Source organism: Phaenicophaeus curvirostris, chromosome 17, assembly GCF_032191515.1.
Source record: "Phaenicophaeus curvirostris isolate KB17595 chromosome 17, BPBGC_Pcur_1.0, whole genome shotgun sequence".
Taxonomy (NCBI): domain Eukaryota; kingdom Metazoa; phylum Chordata; class Aves; order Cuculiformes; family Cuculidae; genus Phaenicophaeus; species Phaenicophaeus curvirostris.
This window is the reverse complement of record NC_091408.1, coordinates 5,355,138-5,375,995: the sequence shown is the minus strand read 5'-3', so window position 1 is coordinate 5,375,995 and position 20,858 is coordinate 5,355,138. Positions and strand designations below refer to the sequence as shown.

The following is a 20,858-nucleotide window of genomic DNA, read 5'->3' as shown; positions in this document are numbered from 1 at the left end:
GTACCCAGCCCCGTGTCTGCCCCTGTATCGGAGGCGTTTGGGGTTCAGAGCTCGTCCCCACAGGGCACGGGGTCACCACACCGTGCCCGGGCATTGCCCCACCGCTGGCTGGTGTCACATCCTGCCCTGCCTTGGTGGGTCTGGTTCTCTACACCAGGTTCACCTGCACAAGCCCCTGGGCAGCCCCAGCTGGTGCAGAGGACAAGAAAAACCATAAGGTTGAGTCACCTTCCCTGGAGGTGTTGAAGGGACGGGTGGACGAGGTGCTGAGGGACATGGTTTAGTGTTTGATGGGAATGGTTGGGCTTGATGATCCGGTGGGTCTTTTCCAACCTGGTGATTCTATGGTTCTATGGTTATCCTCCATCATCACAAGAAAACACATGAGAATTTGACCCCTCCCTGCAGGCGTTGACTCTGCTGTGATGTCCTTTCCCTCCCTGGACACACACCCCGTCCTTGGCCGAGGGATCCCACCTGGTTCCTCAAAATTAAAAGCTGAGGCTGTTCCAGCCACGCTGGTCTGGCTGTGGGCAGCGGAGAGGAACGGGCACCTCCAGGTAATGGAGAGGAGCGAGCAAGCATGCAAATGAGCCCAAGCGAGTGCAAGCACACGCTTTCCAAAATTCAATGCTGGGACCTGCCCGCCTGCACTTTGGGAGACAGAGGCTGCTGCCAGGATGGGGACAGGGGACTTGTCCCTACTCGGAGGCAGCGTTAACACCAAAGACCTTATCCAAGGTGTTTCCAGTTGCACCCAGCCCTGGCTGGAGTCACATTTGAGATTTATCTGCTATCTCTTCCCGCTGTCTCTCAAGCTCATTTTTCCTGGCCACTGTGTGGAAGAACCACGAGACCAGTTTAAACAAGAGCCCTGGCTCTGCTGCTTGCTCTGCCTCCGGCACCTCCCTTTCCCATCCCCTTAACCTAGATTTTCCCTGGAAACGGCAGCGCAGGAGCAAGGAACCATCCCCCACCTCCTCCACAGGGCATCTCTCTTAATTCCACATTTCCCTTTCTATTTTTTGGATGGAGTTGTGAAGGATTCCAGCTGGAAGAGGGCAGCGGTACCTGGGATGCGACAGGGATGCTCATGGCTTTGGGGAGCGATGTAAATATCGCTGAGGAGCCACGAGACCCTATCTCCCACACCCATGGGGTGTAAACCCTGCCTGGGATTGTTCCACCACGATGTCTCCCATCCCCTGCGAGCAGGCAGAGCAAATCCCCCCCACCAGCTCTGGGCACGCCAACAAAGCCACTCATGCTGAAAACCGTGACCGCTGAGGGATCGCACGCTGGATCTGGGGATGCCGAGGGATTCGGCGAGGAGCTTGAGGTCAGTGGGGTGGGTGCCAGCACACACCCAGGCAGACGTTGGCTGGCCAAGCGTGGTATCAGGCCCCTTTTTTGGGAGAAAATGCTGTCATCGGAGCTGGCGAAAGAGGGGGAACCAGTGGGCATCGGGGTGGTGAGACTGGCTTGTGGTCACCTGGCCTGGAAGCCAAGCAGCTGCCTGGGGGGAATCTGCCACTGTCCGTGCTTTATCCACAGCTTTATCCGGGCTGTCCGATGGCTCTGGTGGCCCCACACAGGGTCTCACGGTGGAAGCCCACAAGCTCTCAAGCAAAGCTCCTTTTCCGAGCGCTGGAGTCAAGGAAGGAGCGAAAAGCTGAGTGAAAATAATAAGAAAGGAAAAAGAAAGGCAAAACGTTCCCAAAGCAAAATAAAAGTTAAAAAAAAAAGAGGCGGGGGAAGATAAAAAGAAAGAAGAGAGATGAAAGAACCATAAGCAGCGAATTGGGTGTTATCACATTTCCTATCTTCCCCGTGGTTGTTACCTGCTTGCTGCTGGGGTCATGGACCGCATGTTCAAAGGCCACATCTGCACCCCCACAGCAGCGCTGGGAGGTGGCACAGCCTCCCCTCGGCTCCAAAACATCCCAGCGTTCCCCACCGCTGCGGGCATGGCATCCTCATGAAGCCCTGCGAGATGGCACAGCTGGCACCAGAGCAGGGAACGCGCTGTGTCCATAAAAATCCAGCCTCCAGCACTGCTGGGGACAAAGGTGTCCCCATAAAAGCCCCATAAAAGAAGCAGCTGTCACTGCGGCTGGGGCCACCGCTGCAGTCATGATGTCCCCATAAGATGAAACAGCCTAAATCATGGCTAGGGACAAGGTGTCCCCACAAAACCCACATCTGATGGCACCACCTTGACCCTGGCTGTGGACAAGGGTGTCCCTACAAAGCCTCCTGGGACACCACCCCATGTGGCACCAGGACAATGGATGCTACAAAGCCGCCATGCCCCAAGGAGGCCACCAAAACCCCACAGCAAGCCACTCCCCCCGAGGACACCCCGGCCTAGCCTTGGGAGTGAGCCAAAAAAGGAAATAAAGCCCATGAATGTCACACAGGCCAGTGTCATCGTCCCCAGTCGGGCAGTGGCCATGGACAGAAGCCACGGCTGCACAGGCCCTGGTGAGGAAATGGGCACGGTGGGTGGTTAGTTTGGAGGAGAAAAAGGGGATTTAGGGGATAAAAGAGGGGTGTGGAGGGGTAACACCACCAATAAGGTGGCCACTGACCTCTGGATACACAGAGCAGGGGCAGCCCCTGTTCCTGCAGGTGTTGCTTTATCATAGAACCATGGAATGGTTTGGTCTGGAAGAGACCTCAAAGCCCATCCCATTCCAACCCCGCCATCAGCAGGGACACCTCCCACGGGATCATGTTGCTCAAAGCTCCATCCAACCTGGCCTTGAACACCTCATCCAGGGATATGGCAGCCATCACTGCTCCAGGCAACCTATGCCAGGGCCTCCCCACCCTCACAGCAAAACATTTCTACCTAACTTCCCATCACAATGGAGGATGAACACCCTCTCCAGCCTTGCACATGTCTTGGATAAACCAATCCATGCCTCTTCTGCTGTTCCCAAGATCAGACAGTGAGTGCAGCAGGGCTCCCACAGGAGGGGACACCACACACCACCAGGGAAGCATCATCTTTAATTAAAAATACAAATACAAGAGAAGAAGGGCCTGCCAAGCAGATACTGGAGGGTAGCTCCGAGGTGGGCAGAGGGCAGGCTCCCCTCTGCCCTAGACTCCTCTCCACCACTCTGTGCCAAGCCTCCAAAACAGGTCGCGATGCCCTGCCAAGCCAGGCAGCCCCCCAGGAACTCCTGCTCCACCCTGGGGGCTTGACTCCTCCACCCAGGGCTGTGCAAACTCATAAGGAACAATCCTCGACAAACCTGCCAGAGCCCCAGGCTCTCCTTGGCCTCCTCTGCCTCGCTCGACACCCCTGTGGGTCTGAAAGCAGACGTGGCACCAGCATCGGTGGTGTGGAGCCGAGGGAGTCCTGTGAAAAGGCTCAGCAGGAAGCGTATTTACAGATGGAGAAGGTTTCAATTCAGCATTGCTGTCCCAAGAAGAAAGCTGAGGGTTTTTCACCCAAATGTGAAGATGTCTGCAGGGCTCAGTCACCCCAGCCAGCCACCACGGGGAGCCCTGGGTCCCGTCATGCTCGTCGGGCCTTTTTGCTTTTCTTTTTCTCCTCCTTAATGGCAGTGTCATGGGCTTTTCTCTTCGCAGCAAGTTTGTTTGCCTGTGGAGAAACGCCAGAGGTGGAAAGTCAGACCAGTCTGCAGACAAGAGGGCTGCGCTGCGCTGGGTCCCACCAAACCCTCCAGGAGTACGTGGAGATATGGACCCATCCGCTGCCAGCACCAGAGAGGGACGGCAGCATCACTTGAAGAGCACAAATCACATCCCCAAGGAAGCACGAGGGGTTTTATCCTGCCAGAGCAGAGACCACAGCCCGGTGATGACAGGGGAGAGGTGGGCAGAGCCTCAGGGTCACCTACTTCTTCTCAACGCCCTCACCAGGTACAGAGCAGAAGCAGCAGCCCAGAGCTGGCACAGTACCAGAAGCAGAGGATGCTCCCTCTCCCCAAGGATAGGGCAGACCTGGCTTTAGCAACTGTAGCCACAAGCTAATTTGGGAAGGGCTAGCACCAGGATCCAGGCAAGGGTCCTTGGTGCAGCGCAGCCCCACGCTCGTACCTCTCGCACTTTGCGCTTCTTGCCAAACATGATCTTCTTGTAGAGGTATTTCTCCCTTTTCTTCATCATCATGATAGCCAGACGCTTCTCCTCACTTTGCTGCTCCTGCTCCAAGCGCTGCTTGTCCTCCAGGTGCACTTTGCCAGCGGTCACCTTCACGGGGAGCACCTGCTGGGAGACAGAGAGCTCAGGATCTTGGATGCTGGGAACTCATCACCCTTCCTCAGGGACAGACATTCCCATGCCATTCACTGCGGAGGAGCCGCAGCAGCTGCTGGACCAGGCAGCAGGTCCTGAGCACACATGGATGGTCCAGGAGTCAGAAGTGTGATGGTCACTGCAGGACCCATCACAGGGACTCGGCCAGGACACCCTGCAGCAAGCGGAGCCGCAGGAAGAATGGAGCTCACTAGAGCTGCCTCCTCCCATCCCGCTGCCGGGCATCGTACCTTGTTGCTCTGAGTCTTCTGCTCTTCCATCTGCTTTAATTTCATCTCTTCTTCCTTTTCAGATTCATCTTCCTCCTCCTCCTCTTCTTCCTTGTCATTGTCATCCTCTTCTTCCTCCTCCTCTTCCTCCTCCTCGCTCTCTTCCTCTGCAGAGAAACCACTGTTACCAAGAGCAGAGCAGTCACCGGCCCCGGCACAGCCCTGCTGAGGTGGCAACACTGCCTGGCTCCTCTCCTTCTCTGACCTCGGAGCCTAACATCACCTGGGTTCTCTCCCCTCTGCATGGCCAGCAGCTTCAGCTTCTCAGGAGGGATGTAGTCCCCTTCCTGCTCCGTCACGAAGGGCGAGAGGTGCGGGGGCAGCAGCACGCCAGGGAAATAGTCAGCCACGGGGAGGCACATCTTGGCATTCACCGAGTCAAAGACCCACTGAGGCTGCAGGTAGTACCTATGGGGCAGAGGGGTCAGGCTCCTTCCTCCCACAAACTCATAGACTGAGTTGGAAGGGATCCACAAGGATCAAGCCCAACTCCTGTCCCTGCACAGGGCAACACGAACGTTCACACCGTGGGGCTGAGAGTCTGCCAAATGCTTCTGCAATATTGTCAGGCTTGGCACTGTGCCTGCCTCCCTGGGAGCCGTTCCAGTGCTCCACCACCCTCTGGGAGATGAACCTGCTCCCAATGTCCAACATAACCCTCCCCTGGCATCTTCCTGCCACTCCCTCGGGTCCAAAGAGAAGAGCTCAGTGCCTGCTCCTTCTCCTGTGAGGAAGCTGCAGAGCACGATGAGGTCTCCCTTCAGTCTCCTCTTCTCCAGGCTGAACGGACCCAGTAACTTCATCTGCTCCTCACACACTTCCCGTCCAAACCCTTCCCCAACTCTGTGCCCTCCTTTGGATGCTCCCAGTAGCTTTAGACTCTTTTCAAACTGCCAACCCAGTCTCTGGAGCCCACGCAAAGGAGCAGCCAAAGCGTGGGACAGCTCTGGGATGGCCAGGGACACCTGCTAGCCCAGGTGGCCAAATCTGGGACCAGGCCACTTGCCTCACCCACCTGCCAACAATTTGGTTCTCCACCCGGGGCCGGTCGACAATCTGGTGGGTGATGGAGGGGTCACTCACGTCATAGGTGGCACCAATGCACAAAGACTTGTCCCAGGAGACCTGGCCGCCAAAGCACCTTCCAGGAAAAAACACCAAAGAGTCAGGCTGGCAGGATTGGCCCCCAGGGTCACCTCATCCACAGAAGATGAGGCAGATTGGCCTCAAAATCCTGACTGAGAGGCCAGCTAAGGCAAATAGCGGGTCACAGGGCTGCTGAGGAACCCTGCCCACCACGTACCGGATGACAAAGGCCAGTGGCTCTCGAGGCACCTCCCTGTTGAGGAAGAAGCGCAGCCCTTCAAAAAGCTTTTTGTGCTTCTCAATGGCCTCCTGCTCCTTCTTCCTCGCATCCATCTGCTCCGCAGCCTCCTGCTCAAGAGGAAAGTATTCAGCCTCCTCCACCAAACAGCCCCCGCCAAGCCCCTCTTTTCAAACAGGGCTCTCGGATGTTGTCCCCATCCTCCTGCCAGTCTCTCCCAGCTCCATTGCAGGCCCTGCCAGCTACAGACAAGATCACCCAGGGCCAGGGCTGAGCTCCCTTGCCAGGCTCTTACCCCCTCCACCGGGAACTCATCCATCTCCACCTCGTCCTCATGGGTCGGTGCCACCACACGGGCCAAGGTGGCGCTCAGAGCTGACAGTTTCTGCAGTGGGAAGAGACCAAGGAACAGTCACGGTGAGCTGGGGGCCTTGGAGCTGGGGAAAGGGGCAGCCTCATGGAGGAAGGAGATGGTGATTTCTCAGAGCAAGAGGTCAAAAGACCTCCCTCCCAGGACCAGAGAGACATTCATAGAATCACAGAATCACCAGGTTGGAAATGACCCACAGGATCATCAAGTCCAACCATTCCTATCAAACACTAAACCATGTCCCTCAGCACCTCATCCACCCGTCCCTCAAACCCCTCCAGGGAAGGTGAATCAACCACCTCCCTGGGCAGCCTCTGCCAGTGCCCAATGACCCTTTCTGTGAAAAACTTTTTCCTAATGTCCAGCCTAAACCTCCCCTGGTGGAGCTTGAGGCCATTCCCTCTTGTCCTGTCCCCTGTCACTTAGGAGACAAGCCCAGCTCCCTCCTCTCCACAACCTCCTTTCAGGTAGTTGTAGAGAGCAATGAGGTCTCCCCTCAGCCTCCTCTTCTCCAGGCTGAACACCCCCAGCTCTCTCAGTGGTTCCTCATAAGGCCTGTTCTCCAGCCCCTTCACCAGCTTCGTTGCTCTTCTCCGGACTCGCTCCAGAGCCTCAACATCCTTCTTGTGGTGAGCCTCCTCCATGTGTTGTCCCACCCTGTGGCTCAATGTATGGGGCTTCAGAGGGTCCCCAGCAGCCCGCAAGGCCAAGCTCAGCTCCTCCCTTGGCCATCACGAGGCGGGAAGGAGTTTGGGACCCTCTCTGCCAGGCGCTGCTCCTCAGCCCCCACATACCCACGGTCAGGAGACCAAGGCCACCAAGAGTCGTCCCTTGGGCCATGGTGGTGGCAGCGCCCCTCACCTCCAGGTAGCTCTCGGAATCCATGGCGTACTCGGTGCCCTCTGCAGGCTTCAGCTCAACGTCAGCCTGGCCATCGATCTGGGGAGAAACAGAGAGGTGGGGAGGCAGCTCGGAGACTCAGAGCAACCAAACATTCCCCCTTCCCCCAGGGCCCTCACCTTGGGTGGGTAGAGCAGGTTGAGGGAGTGGTAGAGGCGAAAGTTGACAAAGCCCAGCAGGGTGGTGTAGAACTCTGTGAAGGTGGCCATCACACGGTAATCCACATCCGTGGGGTGCTGCAGGGACACGGAAGGGTAAGGACATGAGGATGAAGGACCAGACCCCCCTCCGCAGGGACAGGGTCCATCCTATCTGCACAGGGAGGAGGATCCTGCCCCCTTCACAGTGAGGTCTGGTGGCCACGGATCTCCACCAGGTTCCCGGCAGGGAGAGCTCTCTCAAGGCCCTGCTGCCACCCCTCTGCGAAGGGAACTGCTCAGACAGATAGAGCATCCCATTCCTTCATGGATGGGGCCCTTGGTCCAAGGATTCTGCTCCTCTAGAGTAGGTGCACAAGCCATGGATGAGAACAAGGAGTCAAAACCCAGCAGGGACACAGCCAGACCCACAACAGCCAAAACTCGAGGGAGTGGGAAGTAACGCTGGTGAGGAAGGACAGGGGGGTCCAGGAAAGCTGGGGAGGGGCTCTTGATCAGGGAGTGCATGGATAGGATGAGGGGAACAGTTTTCAGCTGGAAGAGGGGAGATTGAGATGAGATCTTACGGAGAAATGTTTTGCTGTGAGGATGGGGAGGCCCTGGCCCAGGTCAGTTGTGGCTGCACCATCCCTTGAGGTGTTCAAGGCCAGGTTGGATGGATCTTTGATCAACCTGATCCAGTGGGAGGTGTCCCTGCTCATGGCAGGGGCTTGGAAAAGGATGGGCTTTCCAACCCAAACCATTCCATGATTCTATGACGAGGGTTGGCTAAGGTACAGCAGGACTGAGCTGAGGAGGCGAGACCCAGCATGGGACGCATCGGAGGTCACAAAGCCAGAAAGCCTCAAGCTGACCACACCAAGCCCCGGAAAATTCCGGAGTAAAACAAGCAGGCAGTGCTGGAGCAGTAAACTCTTGCGTGCCAGGGATCCTGGCAAGGTGCAGCACAGCTGTGCCACCTCTCCCTGCACGGTGACACCCACGGCAATCCCCTCACTCTGCCACCTGCCTGGATGGCAGAGGGGATGCAGCAGATCCACCCAGACAGAGGGTGTGGGGTCTGACTCGTCCCTTCCTGCCGTGCCACCAGCCTCATTTCTGCAGGTTAATCTTTAATTGCCAATCGAGGCACATTTGAATAATTGACCGGAGAAAATAAGGAACTGGGGAGACTGGTACAGCAAGACATCAGGGGCGCGGGAGGGTTGCGTCCCCCGAGCCGTGCTCTGTGCTGCAGGCTGGGTGCAGCCTTGTTTGCTCTGCAGCACCAGAGCCCCAGCAGGGCCCTCAGCCCTCCCCCACTCTCAGGGAAGGGAGCAGCGAGGCGGGAGCAGCACAGGTCCCGCACGGATCCTGCTGAGGTCCCACCAGGTACTCACATCGTGAGAAAAGGCGTAAGGGGTGATCCAGGTGACCGGCTGCCCCAGCACCTCTGCCTGGTAGTAGATGCCCTTGATGGAGAGGAAGACCTGGCAGGGAACAGCATGAAGGCTCAAGGGGAGGAAGGCCAAGCAGACTCTCTCATCGCCAACTGCATCGGAGAGAGCTCCAGACTTGCCTCTTGGGGCACAAACCACAATTGCTGCCTCCACATCCCCCCCCAGGGCAGGGATTTCTTTGCCCCGTCCCTCCCCGCGGAGCCCACCTTGCGCAGGGAGCGGGAGGCGATGACGTAGTTGAGGAATTCCACAGCCAGGCGCCGGCAGAGCTGGATGGTCTGGACGTGGCACTTGCCCGTCCGTGGGAAGGTGGAGAAGAGGAAGCACATGGAGAGGGCATCATCCAGGTCCCGGAGCGCGTCTGTGAAGGTTGGGTACCTGTGTCACGGCAAGAGAAGAAGGAATCACACTCATCTCAGTGCCCCCATAAGCTGGAGATCCCGTGTGGGTAAGAACCGGGCATTGTGGAGCATCTGGCTTCATGTTCCCTCAGTCTGGTGTCCCTCCTGGGCACGGGGAGCCCACAGCCACACAGCTCCAGGGCTCAGGACTCTCCATGAAGCCACAAACCTCCCTCGTGAGGGCACAGCGACACCCCTGGCTGGGTGCAATCAGGTTTCAGTGCACCTGCAGGCACTGCGTGTTGGGGAACCCCAGTAAGAACCCACCATCGCCTTTTGGGGCTTGAGGACGAGCACGAGTGGCTGGAGTCCAGCAGCACCTGGCACCATGGGCAGATGCACGAGACCCAGAGGGAACCTGCAGGACTCAGACGCTGCAGCCCCACAGCACAAGCAGCGCCTAGTGCAGAGCTTGGAGGCAGCGCTTGTCTCCGTGCTGTTTCCCTCTCCGTGCTGTTTCCCTCTCCGTGCTGTTTCCCTCTCCGTGCTGGCACTGCAAGGTCCCAGGCACTGCCAGGGCAACAAGGAGACCCACCAGAGCAGGGTCTCTCCCTCTTGGGTCCTTTCCTCTCTCCCCACCACAAAATTCACCACCTCTGAGGGCACGATTCACCCTCCATCAGCCCTCCCTTTAAGGAAAGCCCCATATGGGGAGTGGAGAAGAGCTCTAGGCATCTTGAAGTCACCAGTGATGGGGAGGCATGTCCTGCTTGCTCACGTGCGGCACGCTATAGCCTTTTCCTCCAGTCCAGAAACACCAAAACCCACCAAAACCCCCAGAACATACAGAGGAGGTGGGTTCCTAAAGAGGCACGGACGGCACAAAGGCTCTGAAAGCCCAGGTGGCTGCAAGGAAAGCTCTCACCTCTCCTTCACAATGTGGTCAAGCTTGTAAGTAGGTTTGTTGTCCTTCAGCCGCTCTACGGTGTTCCACTCGCTCTTCCCATACGCCTTACGGAGCTTCCGGACGAAGACCTGCAGGGAGAGGGGAATATGGAGGTACACGGGGGGCTCTGTGGGGTGAGGAGAAGCCGGAGCGGCGCCTTGGGATGGGCACTCACCTTGTACTCCCGGAATTTGTTGACGATGGGCTCATGCAGGAGGAATTTGATATCCTTGAGGAGGTAGAAAGTGCGGGGGGCGGTGGAGCCTTTGTTCACCTTCTTCTTGTGCTTGGGCTCATGGGGGTAGATCCCTTTCAGGATGCAGAGGCGCCTGTTAATGGTGACAGCGGTGAGACAGGTGGCATTTGCGTCCCTGAGAGCCCAGCCCTCCAAATATCAGCCTTTGGAAAGGGGGGAACCCCAAAACTTAGCAGCCAGAACCCCAAAGACACACGTGACACAGCATCGCATTCTCTAAGGAAGGGGCTACCCTGCAGTCCTGGGGGGTCACAAGGGTCTGGAAGGACCTGTAGGGGATTGGGGGTTCCAGTGAGGTCCTGAGACAGCTGAAACTGGTGCTTCTGGGGGTCCCAAGGGGCTCAGAGAGAGTCCTAGGGTGTCCCAAGGGGGTCTGGGGGGGGCTCATCAAGATCTTGGGGCTCTCAGAAGAATCAAAGAGAGTCCTCCGGGTGCTGGGGGCATCCCAAGGGAGTTCACGGAAGTGCTGGGGAAGGACATCACAATTTTCTGAGGGTCCCAGAGAGGTTCGAGAGTCATGGGAGTTCCAAGGGGCTCATCAGGATATCAAGGGGTTCCCAGAGGGGTCTGGGAGAGTCCTGAGGGTTCCAAGGGGCTCCTAGAGGAGGTCATCAGGATCTTAAGGTGTTCCTGGAGGGGCAGAGAGAGAGTCCCAGGGCGCTGGGAGGGTTCAAGGGGATCCTGGAGGAATTTGTGAGGATCTCAGGAGGTTCCCAGGGGTATCAGAGAGCCCCGAGGGGGCTCAGCAGGTCTCTGGGGGGATTTGTCAGAACCTTGAGGGCTTCCTAGGGGGGTCAGAGAGTCCTGGGGTTGGGGAGGGGGGGTCATCGTGATCTTAAGGGGACTCCAGGAGGGGTGAGGGACTCCTGGAGGAGGCTGGGGGGTCCCGGAGTTGTGGGGGGGGGGGGGTGTCCCAGGGGTCAGGGACAATCCTGGGGGGGCCCAAGGCAGGTCGGGGGGTCTCGGGCGCACCTGAAGTCGGGCAGGCTCAGCTGCAGCTTCTTGCGTGCCCGGTTGCGGGTGATGTAGTTGGTGGCGGCGCCGCGTTCATACTGGGGAGAGACCGGAGCATCGATTGGGGGGGCTCGATACCGGAGGAGAGATTGCCGGTACAAGAGAGGGGAAGGTGGGCACCGGTACCGGAGATGGGGGGACAGCACGGCGACCGGAAGATACCGAGAAGGAAGGAGCTGAGCACCGGCACCGGGAAAAGGGGAGGTGAGAGGCTCCGTGCTGCAAAGCGGGTTTGAGCACCGACAATGGGCAGGGAGAGCGTCGGAACCGGGGTCGGGGGCGTGTGAGCAACGGTACCGGGGAGGAAGCACTGGTAGCAGGAATAGGGGCTGTAAGGAACAACGGTACCGAGGGAAAGGGAGAGTAAATAGCGGGGAGTGAGCTCCGGTACCGGGAAGGGGGCAGGGCCGAGCACCGGTACGGGCCGGGGAGCATCGGTATCTAGGTTCGGGGAGCGACGGCACCGGGGCAGGAGCGAGTGAGCAGCGGTAGCGAGGACGGGGAGAGAAAGCAGGAAATATCGGTACAGGGGAGGTGAGCTCCAGTACCAGGGACACAGGCAGGGGGATTGCTGATACCGGGGATGAGAGCGTGCGAGCCCCGGTACGGGGTGGGGGAAGCGGGAAACATCAGTCTCGGGGTCACCGGCCGCGTGAGGAGGGGGGAACCCAGGCACAGCGAGTGCAGCCCCAGGCTGGAGGGAAGGGAAGCCGCGGTACCTTCTTCTTCTCGACACCGCCCATGGCCCCGCGCCGCCGCCTCCACGTGCCCCGGGCGCGTCAGGACCCCCCGCCCCGCGGGGCTGCCCGCGCCGCGCCGGATGGCCAGAAGTGCCGGAACGAGGGGCGGAGCAAGGACCGCGGGCGGTCAGGCGCGCCGAGGGCAGCCCGGCTGGGGCAGCGAGGGTCCTGCGGCGCGGGGCATGCTAGAATATATTGAAAGGGGGAGCGCGGGGCACGCTGGGATATACCGAGGCGGGCGGCGCGGGGCATGCTGGGATATTCCGTTACTGGCGGGGCTGGGGGGTCGTGGCTGCCGCAAGGACGGGCTGGGGCGGGCGCTGCTGGAGCATCCCTAGGCCTCCTCGTCCTCCAGCAGCGCCCAGGAGGCCCTATCGGTGCCTAGAGCCATCGCAACCGCCCCAGAGCTCCGGTCCTGCCCGGGGTCCCCGTGCCCCCGCTCGGCACCCCGAGCTCCTCCCTCCCTGTCTCTCGGTTCCCGTTTCCTTTCCCGATAATAAACGCTCTCTAGGCGAGCAGCCGCGCTCCCACCCTCGCAGCGCGCCGGGGCTGCATCCTTGGGGTTATTTTTAGCCTCTGATCACAACGGGTCGCTGTGACCCCGGGGGGGGGGGTCGGGTTCTCGCCGCCCTGGCACTGACTCGGGGCTCTCGCCACCCCATCCGCCAGGTCACGGAGCCCTCGGTGCCCCGGGGTTCGCGCCAGGTCAGGGATCCAGGAGGGAAGCGCAGCCGCCAGCGCCCTTATCTCTCCCCCAGCGCAGGCCGCCCCGCTTCCCTCTGCTTCCCCTCCAACCAAAGTCCTCCTCCCTTGTTTTGCTGACTTGGCCCCGGCGTGCGGAAGAGGCCTCGCACGGCACCTCCTGAGCCGCCTTCCCGCTCTGCTCGCGGTGCCCGTTGCTTCGGGACGAGCCCCCAAGCATGTGGCTGCTGCTGGCCCTGCTGCAGGCCTCGCTGCTGCCTGCCCAGCTCTGCGGTGAGTACGGCTGCCCGCAGCCCCGCTGCCTGCCGGCGTCCCTGGGACGCTGCCCGCTGCGGGTCCCCCTGAGCGCCGAGAGAACCCCGAGGAGCGAGGCTGGGGGAGGTGGGCACCGTCCTGCTCTCCGGCCCCACGCCCTGGCACAGGGAGGACGGCAGCCTCATGGAATCCCACCGGTGCTGGGTCTCCAGGGCTGAGCCCACCTCGTCCCGGTGCCTCTTTTCCTGCCCAAAGTCCTGGAGCTGCTCCGCTGCTCCGGTTCTCGAGGATGGAGGTGCCCCCCGGCACGGCAGGAGGATGAATGCACCCAGGCTTTGGGCTCTCGGGTCACATCTCTTTGTTCTTCCTTTTTTTTGCGGAGGAGACTTGAGGTTTTGGAGCTTAAGGGTGGAGTGGAGAGAGCGCAGGGTGCGCAGCAGGGTTGAGGTGCTGGGTTTCTGTCACTGCCACAGCCCCCCCCAACCAGCGCTGGGGCTGGAAGTGGAGAGGAGGGAGCTGGGCTCTTCTTCCAAGTGACGGGACAGGATGAGAGGGAATGGCCTCAAGCTCCACCAGGGGAGGTTCAGGCTGGACATTAGGAAAAAGTTTTTCACGGAAAGGATTAGGCACTGGCAGAGGCTGCCCAGGGAGGGGGTTGAGTCACCTTCGCTGAAGGGGTTTAAGGGACGGGTGGATGAGGTGCTGGGGGACATGGTTTAGTGATTGATGGGAATGGTTGGACTCGATCCGATGGATCTTTTCCAACCTGGTGGTTCTATGGTTCTGTGATTCTATGGTGAGGATGCAGGGCTGGGGCTTGGGGTGGGCTCGGTGCCCTCCTGCCCCTTCACACTCCGCTCCCTCTCCATGGGGTCGTGGGGGCAGAAGCCCCAGAGCAGGGGGCAGCAGTTCGGGTGCTGAGCTCCCGGCTGCTGGGGTTGGCGATGGACCCAGCGCGGGACCCCGACCCCAGCGTCTACCTGGCCCTTCGCCTGGCCAGCGACCACAACCTGCAGGAGGAAAAGCACTACCTGGGGCGGCTGCGGGACGCCTTCCAGCACCGCTACGGCCGGTAGGTCCCCGTGGGGACACCGGGTCACCCCCCTCCGTGTGCTGTAGGGGTGTCCTTTGTCCCCGCTGACACCCGTTCCCCACAGGAGCCTGCAGGCAGCTGGCCAGCTCCACGCTGCACACCACGCGCAGGACGCTGTGGCCACCAAGCCCAACACGTACGTGTGTGTGTCCCACCGGGGTGTCCCCTGCGCTGGTGGGGGGACAGCGGGGGCTCTGCTCGCTGGCGAGCGCTGACGCGGTGGCTTGCAGGAGCGCTGAGGCGGAGTGGCCCGAGACGGGGCGGCTGGCGCTGTACCTGCTGGGGCTGCGAGCCACTTGTCCCCCGCCGGAGCACAGTCACCAGCGCTCGCTGGTGACGTGGCTGAAGTATTACCTGGAGGAGGACTGGTCAGGTGAGAGCATCCACAGGGTGAGCACCCACCCCTGTGCCAGCACGTCCAGCTGCGGGGCTGCCGCCGGCCCCAGTGACACGATGCCTCTTCCCCAGGCTCCCGCCGGCACGGCCACCCCCTCACCAGTTTCTACCAGTATGGACTGGGCGTGCTGGCGCTGTGCGTCCACCGTAAGCGGGTGCGGGAGGAGGTGATCCGCCGGCTCCTGGCGGCTGAGCATCACGCCAAGTTTAGGCACGGCAATGGCAGCGCCACGGGTAAGGGACACGGGGACAGGCAGGGCGGTGGCACCCCAAGGCAGGCACAAGGGGTGCAGGGTGACGCCGTGTCCCCGCAGACACGGAGGCGGTGGTGGCGCTGGCCTTCGCCTGCCTGAAGCGGGAGAAGCTGGTGGGCGCCGGGCTGGCGGCAGAGCTGCGGGAGGCCAAGCACCAGGTGAAGAAGAGGATGGTCGAGGCACAGAGCGAGGACGGCTTCTTCGGCAACGTCTACAGCACCCCGTGGGCCTTGCAGGTAGGTGACGTGGTGTGGGGATGACAGGGTGGGAGCGGGGCTGCAGGAGGGCGTGGGTGCAGGTGTGGCTGTGGCTGGAGATAAAGGTGCAGATGTAGATGTGGATGTTTGCACAGAGAAGCTGTGGCTGCCACACCCCTGGAGGTGTTCAAGGTCAGGTCGGATGGGGCTTGGAGCAACCTGATGCCGTGGGAGGTGTCCCTGCCCATGGCAGGGGCATGGAACTGGATAGGCTTTGAGGTCTCTTCCAACGCAAACCATTCCAGGATTCTGTGATGTAAATACGGGCCCAGATGTGGGTGCAGGCAGGGGTGCCTGGGCAGAGGCAGCCGCCCTGGGACAGGGGCTGGGTGGGCAGTGATGCTCAGCGCCAGCAGCAGGATCCCAACCCACCTCAGGCCACTGCCCTGCCACCTCCCTTTCTCCCCCTCTCAGGTCTTCATTGCCACCAACACGTGCGGGACACACTCAGCGTACAGCAAGGCCATGGCCGCGCTGCTGGAGAACCTGGATGCCTTCAGCACCGCCGCCACCATGGCCCAGGCGCTGCCGGCACTGCATGGTCGCTCGTACCTGGACATTGGCTCCATGCATTGTGAGGAGGAGCTGGGTAAGAGGGGCACGGGAAGCTGGGATGGGGTTGGTGCAGATGGCACCGCAGTGGTGGCTCGGTCTCCATCCGGGCCGTGGTGGTTTCCTTCTTGCAGACACGCTGACGCCCATCGATCCCGCGCCGCTGCCCATCGATCCCGCGCCGCTACTCGAGGCGTGGGGGAACATGACGGTGCGGCTGGTGGTGGAGTGCCCCGAGCCGCGGTGTCACCAGGGCCGGCTCTATGACCAGCAGGTGCCTGCGCCCGCCGGCGCCTCCCTCCTGGATGTGCTCAGGGCAGCCGCCGCACAGGGAGACTTCACGTACGTGGTCCAGCGGGCCAGGATGGGGGACCCTCTGGAGTCTCTGGGTGTCACTCGTGGTCCCCAGCACCCGGTTCCCTTGGCAGCAGCCCTGCCACCCCCTGACCTCCTCTCCCACCCACCAGGTTTGAGACCCAGGAGACCCTCCTGGGCCCCTATCTGACCAGGGTGCTGGGGCTGGAGGCTCAGCAGCAGAAGCGAAGCTACTGGCAGCTCCTCACCGCCCCCAGCACCAGCCTGCAGATGGGTGAGTGACGGGTGGGGGTCCTGGGGGCTACAGGCAGTCCCTACGGCCAGTCTCCCACTCTGGGGTGCTCTCCTCTCTCTGCAGGTGTCGCCGAGTACAGACCTCACGACGGGGAGACCCTCATCCTCCGTCTGACCCACTGGTAGAGGGCAGGCGGGTGATGGCAATGAACCGCCTGCCTTGGGCACAGGACCTGCTGGCTCCCTGGCTCCTGCTCTACGTGTGCCCCAAATCCAGCTGGGAGGAGGAGGGGGAACAGGCTCTGTCCTATGGGCATGGTGGGATGGAAGCACCCTCCAGCCTCAGCCCTGCTTGGGAATCAGAGAAGAATCATGGAATTGTTTGGTTGGAAAAGACCTTTGAGATCAAATCCAACCATACCTCTCAACTACTAAACCAGATCCCCGAGTGCTTCATCTTACCTGTCTTTTAAACGCTTCCAGGGATGGTGACTCCACCACCTCCCTGGGTACCCTCTGCCAGGGCATGAAAATGCTTTCAGTGAAGAAATTTTTCCCACTATCCAATCTAAACTTCCCCTGACAAAACTTGAGGCCATTTCATCTCATCCCATCCCTTGTCACTTGGGAGCAGAGCCCAACACGCACCTCACCACAACCTCATTTCCAGGAGCTGCAGAGAGCGATGAGGTCTCCCCTCAGCCTCCTCTTCTCCAGGTTAAACAACTGCAGGGCTCTCAGCCGCTCCCAGAACCCCTGGGGTCCAGACCTTGGATGGACACTCTGCATCCCTCATCCTTGCGGGGGTGCATTCCTGACCCTCACACCTGCATCTCTCGGGGAGAGGACCCCATATCCTGCACCCCCGGGTGGGCACCCTCCATCCCACATCCCTGGCTGGATGCCCTGTATCCCTGAATCCTCAGGTGAACACCTGGCAATACCGCACTCCACAGCCCTGGGCAGACACCTCGTATCCCTGCATCCCCAGGGGGCCACCCCACATTCCTTGGGTGGACACCCTGCACCCCACATCCTGCATCCCAGCATCCCCACCGGGCACCCCACATCCTGCATCCCAGCATCCTGCATCCTCGCAGCCGGTACTCCCGGCGGGGGACCTCGCATCCCCGTTGGGTTCCCCGCACCCGTGACGCGGTCCTCGCGGGGCGGAGCCTCTCTCCATCCCTCCCTCTTTCCTTCCTTCCCTGCCTCCCTATCGCCGCTCCCTTCCATCGCCGAACTTTCCGCTCGCTCCCGGCCTCCGCCGTTGCCTCCCTCCCTTCCACCCGTGGCTGCCGGTGCCGCTGCCTCCCCTCCCTCCTGGTGCCGGTCCTTCCCTTATTTCTTCCTTCCTTCCTTCCTTCCCTCCCTCCTTTCATCCTTCCCTCCCTCCTTTCATCCTTCCCTCCTTCCTTTTATCCTTCCCTCCCTCCTTTCATCCTTCCCTCCTTCCTTTCATCCTTCCCTCCCTCCTTTCATCCTTCCCTCCCTCCTGGTGCCTCTCCCGGTGCCGCTCCCGGTGCCCATGTGCCTGCGGGCACAGCCGGGCGATGCCGGGGCGATGCCGGGCACCGAGAGTCCCTCCCGACCCGGCAAAGCATCCCCGGGGCCGGCGAGGGGTTCCGCGGTGCCCTCGCTGCCCATCACCGTGCTGGCGTGGCTGGGCACCGGTTCCACCTTGGCCACCCTCAACCGCTGGATCTTCGTGGCGCACGGGTTCCGGTACCCGGTGCTGCTGTCGGCGCTGCACATGCTGGGCGCGGTGGCCGTGGGGTACCCGCTCGGCTGGGCACGGGCACCCCGACGCCCCCATCCTCGCGCCAGGATCTACCTGCTCAGCGTCACCTTTTGCGCCAGCGTGGCCTTGGGCAACCTGGGTTTGAGCTACGTGCGGCTGGAGGTGGCCCAAGCGGTGGCCGCCACCACGCCGCTGGTCACCCTGGTGCTGTCGGGGCTGCTGGGCGGCCGGCGGCATCGCCCGCTGCAGTACGTGGCCATGGGGCCCGTGTGCGCCGGGGCCGCCTGCAGCATCGCCGGGGGGCTCCGCTGCCACCAGCCCGGCTGCACCTTCCTCCTGGCTGCCACCGTCCTGCGCGCACTCAAGTCCATCCAGCAGAGTAAGTGCCACCCGCCTGTCTGCGTCCTGCACGCCCGCCTGCCCTGGCGTGGCCACGGTGTCACCCCAGTCTTGCCCTTCTGTCCATCCTGGCACAGGTGCCACCCTATTGCCACCCTACCCCTGGTGGCACTCTGGCACCCAGTGTCACCCTGCTGCTGGTGACAGCTGCGCCACTCTATTGCCACACCACTCCTGGTGGCACTCTGGTCCCCACTGCCACCCTGGTGCTGGTGACACCTGCTGCCCATCCCAGCACAGGTGCCGCTCTCCTGTCACCCTGACCCTGGTGGCACTCTGTACCCCAGTGCCACCCCAATTCCAAGGCCACCTCTTTGCCACCCTGGACCTGGGGTATCACTTGCTGCCCACCCCAGGGCCACCCCAACCCCACTCTGTCCCTGATGCCACCCCAGTGCCACTCCCGTTCATCCTGTCCCTGGTGCCACCTCAGTCCCACGCGAACCCTGCCCTGTGCCTGATCCCACCACAGGGCCACCCCAGTGCCACCTCACACCCTGTCTGTCCCCCTCGGGCTGGGCTGTGCTTCTTGCCCCAAGGTGACCCTGGTTTCTCAGTGAGGAGCAGGCTCCTTGGTGTGCCTTTTGTGGCCCTTGGGCACCGCTGGCTCTCAGGGACACTGTCCCGTGTCCTGGGGGTGGCAATGCCTTGGCCTGGTACAGGGACACCCCAGCTGCCCTGTCCCCTTGGGCTCCCTGACTAGCGCTCTGGGCTACCGGGTGCCCTGTGTGTCCCTGTGCCAAGTGGCATTGTCCCCGTGCCCGGTGACTCCAGCATCCGTGGTGCCACCTGGACTGCGATGTCCTTGGTGGTGGCAGAGATGAACAGTCTGGCTTGTTTTTCAGCTGGGAAGGGAATATTTCTTCCGGCAGTCCTCAGGCACTCTTGGGTTGGGCACTGGGGCCATCCCCGATGTCCCTGGGTCACTGCTGGTGGTGGTCTCAGGGCTGCTGTGGCCACCTGAGGGACATCACTGCCAGCCCCCACCTTCTCTCCTCCGCACCCGTGGGACACAGAGAGGCTGGGGGCTGCTCCGCTCCCCCAGGATGTGGCATCCTCAGTGTCCCCTGAGCCTGGTTGCACCTGCTGTCCCCAGATGGCTTGGGACACAGAGGGGACACAGGGATGGGCCATATGTCCAGAAGTGTTGCTGCCAGCTGCAAAATCAGCAGAAAAAAAGAGGATGTGGGAAGTGGGTGACATGTTTGCTCCAAAACAGGGTGGGGAAACTGCCCTGTCCAACCTGCCCTGGGGCACCCCCAAACTGGTATGCTCTGCAAACAACAGCACCCCTAAACCAAAGCACCTGTCAAACCAGGGCACCCTCAAACTGAGACACCCCCCAAATCAGCGCACCCCCAAATCAGAGCAGCCCCTGAACCATGACACCCCAAAACAGGGCACCCCCAAACCAGGCCAGCCCCTGAAACACAGTACCCCCAAACCAGGGCAGCCCCAAACCAAGACACCCCCAAACTGGGGCAGCCCCTGAGCCAGGGCTCCCCCAGCCCCACAGAAGGCGCTGCCTTCTATTTTCCCCTTCCCAGTGACAGCTGGGATTTCTTCCCCTCTTGGGCACAGAGCGGGATTCGTGTCAGCGAGTGGCGCATGGGCACTGGGTGTCCCCCCTGGGGTGGCCGTGTCCCCCTGACTGTCCCCTCTCCCCAGGTCTGCTGCTGCAGGAGGCCCAGCTGGATGCCCGCGCCCTGCTCTGCCTCACCTCCCTGCCCAGTTTTTGTCTGCTCTTCGGGGCAGCCGTGGTGCTGGAGCTGGGTCCCTCCTGGGAAGGCGTCCTACACTACGATGGCACCCTCTGGGCCTGCGTCCTGCTCAGCTGCTTGGGCTCCGTCCTCTACAACCTGTCCACCTTCTGCATCCTCTCGCTCACCTCCGCCCTCACCGTCCACGTCCTGGGCAACCTCACCGTGGTGGGCAACCTGCTGCTCTCTCGCCTCCTCTTCGGCAGCCACCTCAGCGGGCTCAGCTACCTGGGCATCGCGCTCATGCTGGCCGGGATGTTCATGTACCACCAGCCGGACCTCATCGCGGCTCGCTGGGCGGCACGGCCGCGCCGGGGGCACCCCAGGAGGGAGTAGGGGTCTCGCCGGGGATGGGGAGGCTGAACACGGCTCTGTGGGTGCACGTGTGGGCTGGCACGCACGGCTCGGTGTCCTTGGACGTGCCAGTGTGCACGGCCCTGTGTGCACACGTGTGTGTTGGCGTGCACATCTGTTTTCTGGTGTGCACAGCTCTGTGCACTTGGCTGTGCCATTGTGCGTGGCCTTGTGTGCACACGCGTGTGCCAGTGTGCACAGCTCTGGGTGCACAGCTCTTTTTCTGGTACGCACAGCTCCATGTGCACGTGTGCGTGGCACCGTGCTGGTGTGCACAGGCTCTTTGTGCACATGTGTTGCTTGCACAGCTCTATGCACATGTATGTGCTGCTGTGCAAGGCACTGTGTATGTGCAAATGTCTCGGTGTGCACAGTTCTGTGTGCACACGTGTGTCTGTGCACAGGCTCTATTCACACGTGTATTGGTGTGCCCAGGCTCTGTGCACACACGTGTGTTGATGTGCACAGATCTGTGTGCACATGTGTGTCTGGGTGT

The 20,858-nt window shown here is 61.2% G+C and overlaps 3 protein-coding genes across 3 annotated transcripts; 2 read left to right on the top strand and 1 right to left on the bottom strand.

Moving 5' to 3' along the window:
• Positions 1–2,998: 2,998 nt before the first annotated feature.
• PES1 (pescadillo ribosomal biogenesis factor 1) lies at positions 2,999–12,131 on the bottom strand. The gene is made up of 15 exons (XM_069870898.1): positions 12,030–12,131; positions 11,269–11,348; positions 10,216–10,369; positions 10,020–10,129; positions 8,960–9,131; positions 8,694–8,783; positions 7,276–7,392; positions 7,118–7,195; positions 6,182–6,271; positions 5,866–5,996; positions 5,578–5,703; positions 4,786–4,970; positions 4,524–4,669; positions 4,075–4,242; positions 2,999–3,616 (listed from the first exon to the last, which is right to left on the bottom strand). Exons 1-15 carry the CDS (start codon positions 12,051–12,053, stop codon positions 3,530–3,532), a joined length of 1,758 nt encoding a protein of 585 aa, XP_069726999.1. The 5' UTR covers positions 12,054–12,131; the 3' UTR covers positions 2,999–3,529.
• A 691-nt stretch (positions 12,132–12,822) lies between these two features.
• TCN2 (transcobalamin 2) lies at positions 12,823–16,564 on the top strand. Its single transcript, XM_069871022.1, has 10 exons — positions 12,823–13,025; positions 13,893–14,079; positions 14,165–14,236; positions 14,331–14,473; positions 14,569–14,730; positions 14,811–14,986; positions 15,422–15,596; positions 15,694–15,901; positions 16,027–16,148; positions 16,233–16,564. The coding sequence occupies exons 1-10, from the start codon at positions 12,971–12,973 to the stop codon at positions 16,292–16,294; spliced, it is 1,362 nt and encodes a 453-aa protein (XP_069727123.1). The 5' UTR covers positions 12,823–12,970; the 3' UTR covers positions 16,295–16,564.
• Positions 16,565–17,351: 787 nt separating this feature from the next.
• On the top strand, positions 17,352–20,616 carry SLC35E4 (solute carrier family 35 member E4). The gene is made up of 2 exons (XM_069871023.1): positions 17,352–18,228; positions 19,917–20,616. Exons 1-2 carry the CDS (start codon positions 17,637–17,639, stop codon positions 20,342–20,344), a joined length of 1,020 nt encoding a protein of 339 aa, XP_069727124.1. The 5' UTR covers positions 17,352–17,636; the 3' UTR covers positions 20,345–20,616.
• The last annotated feature ends 242 nt before the right edge of the window (positions 20,617–20,858 follow it).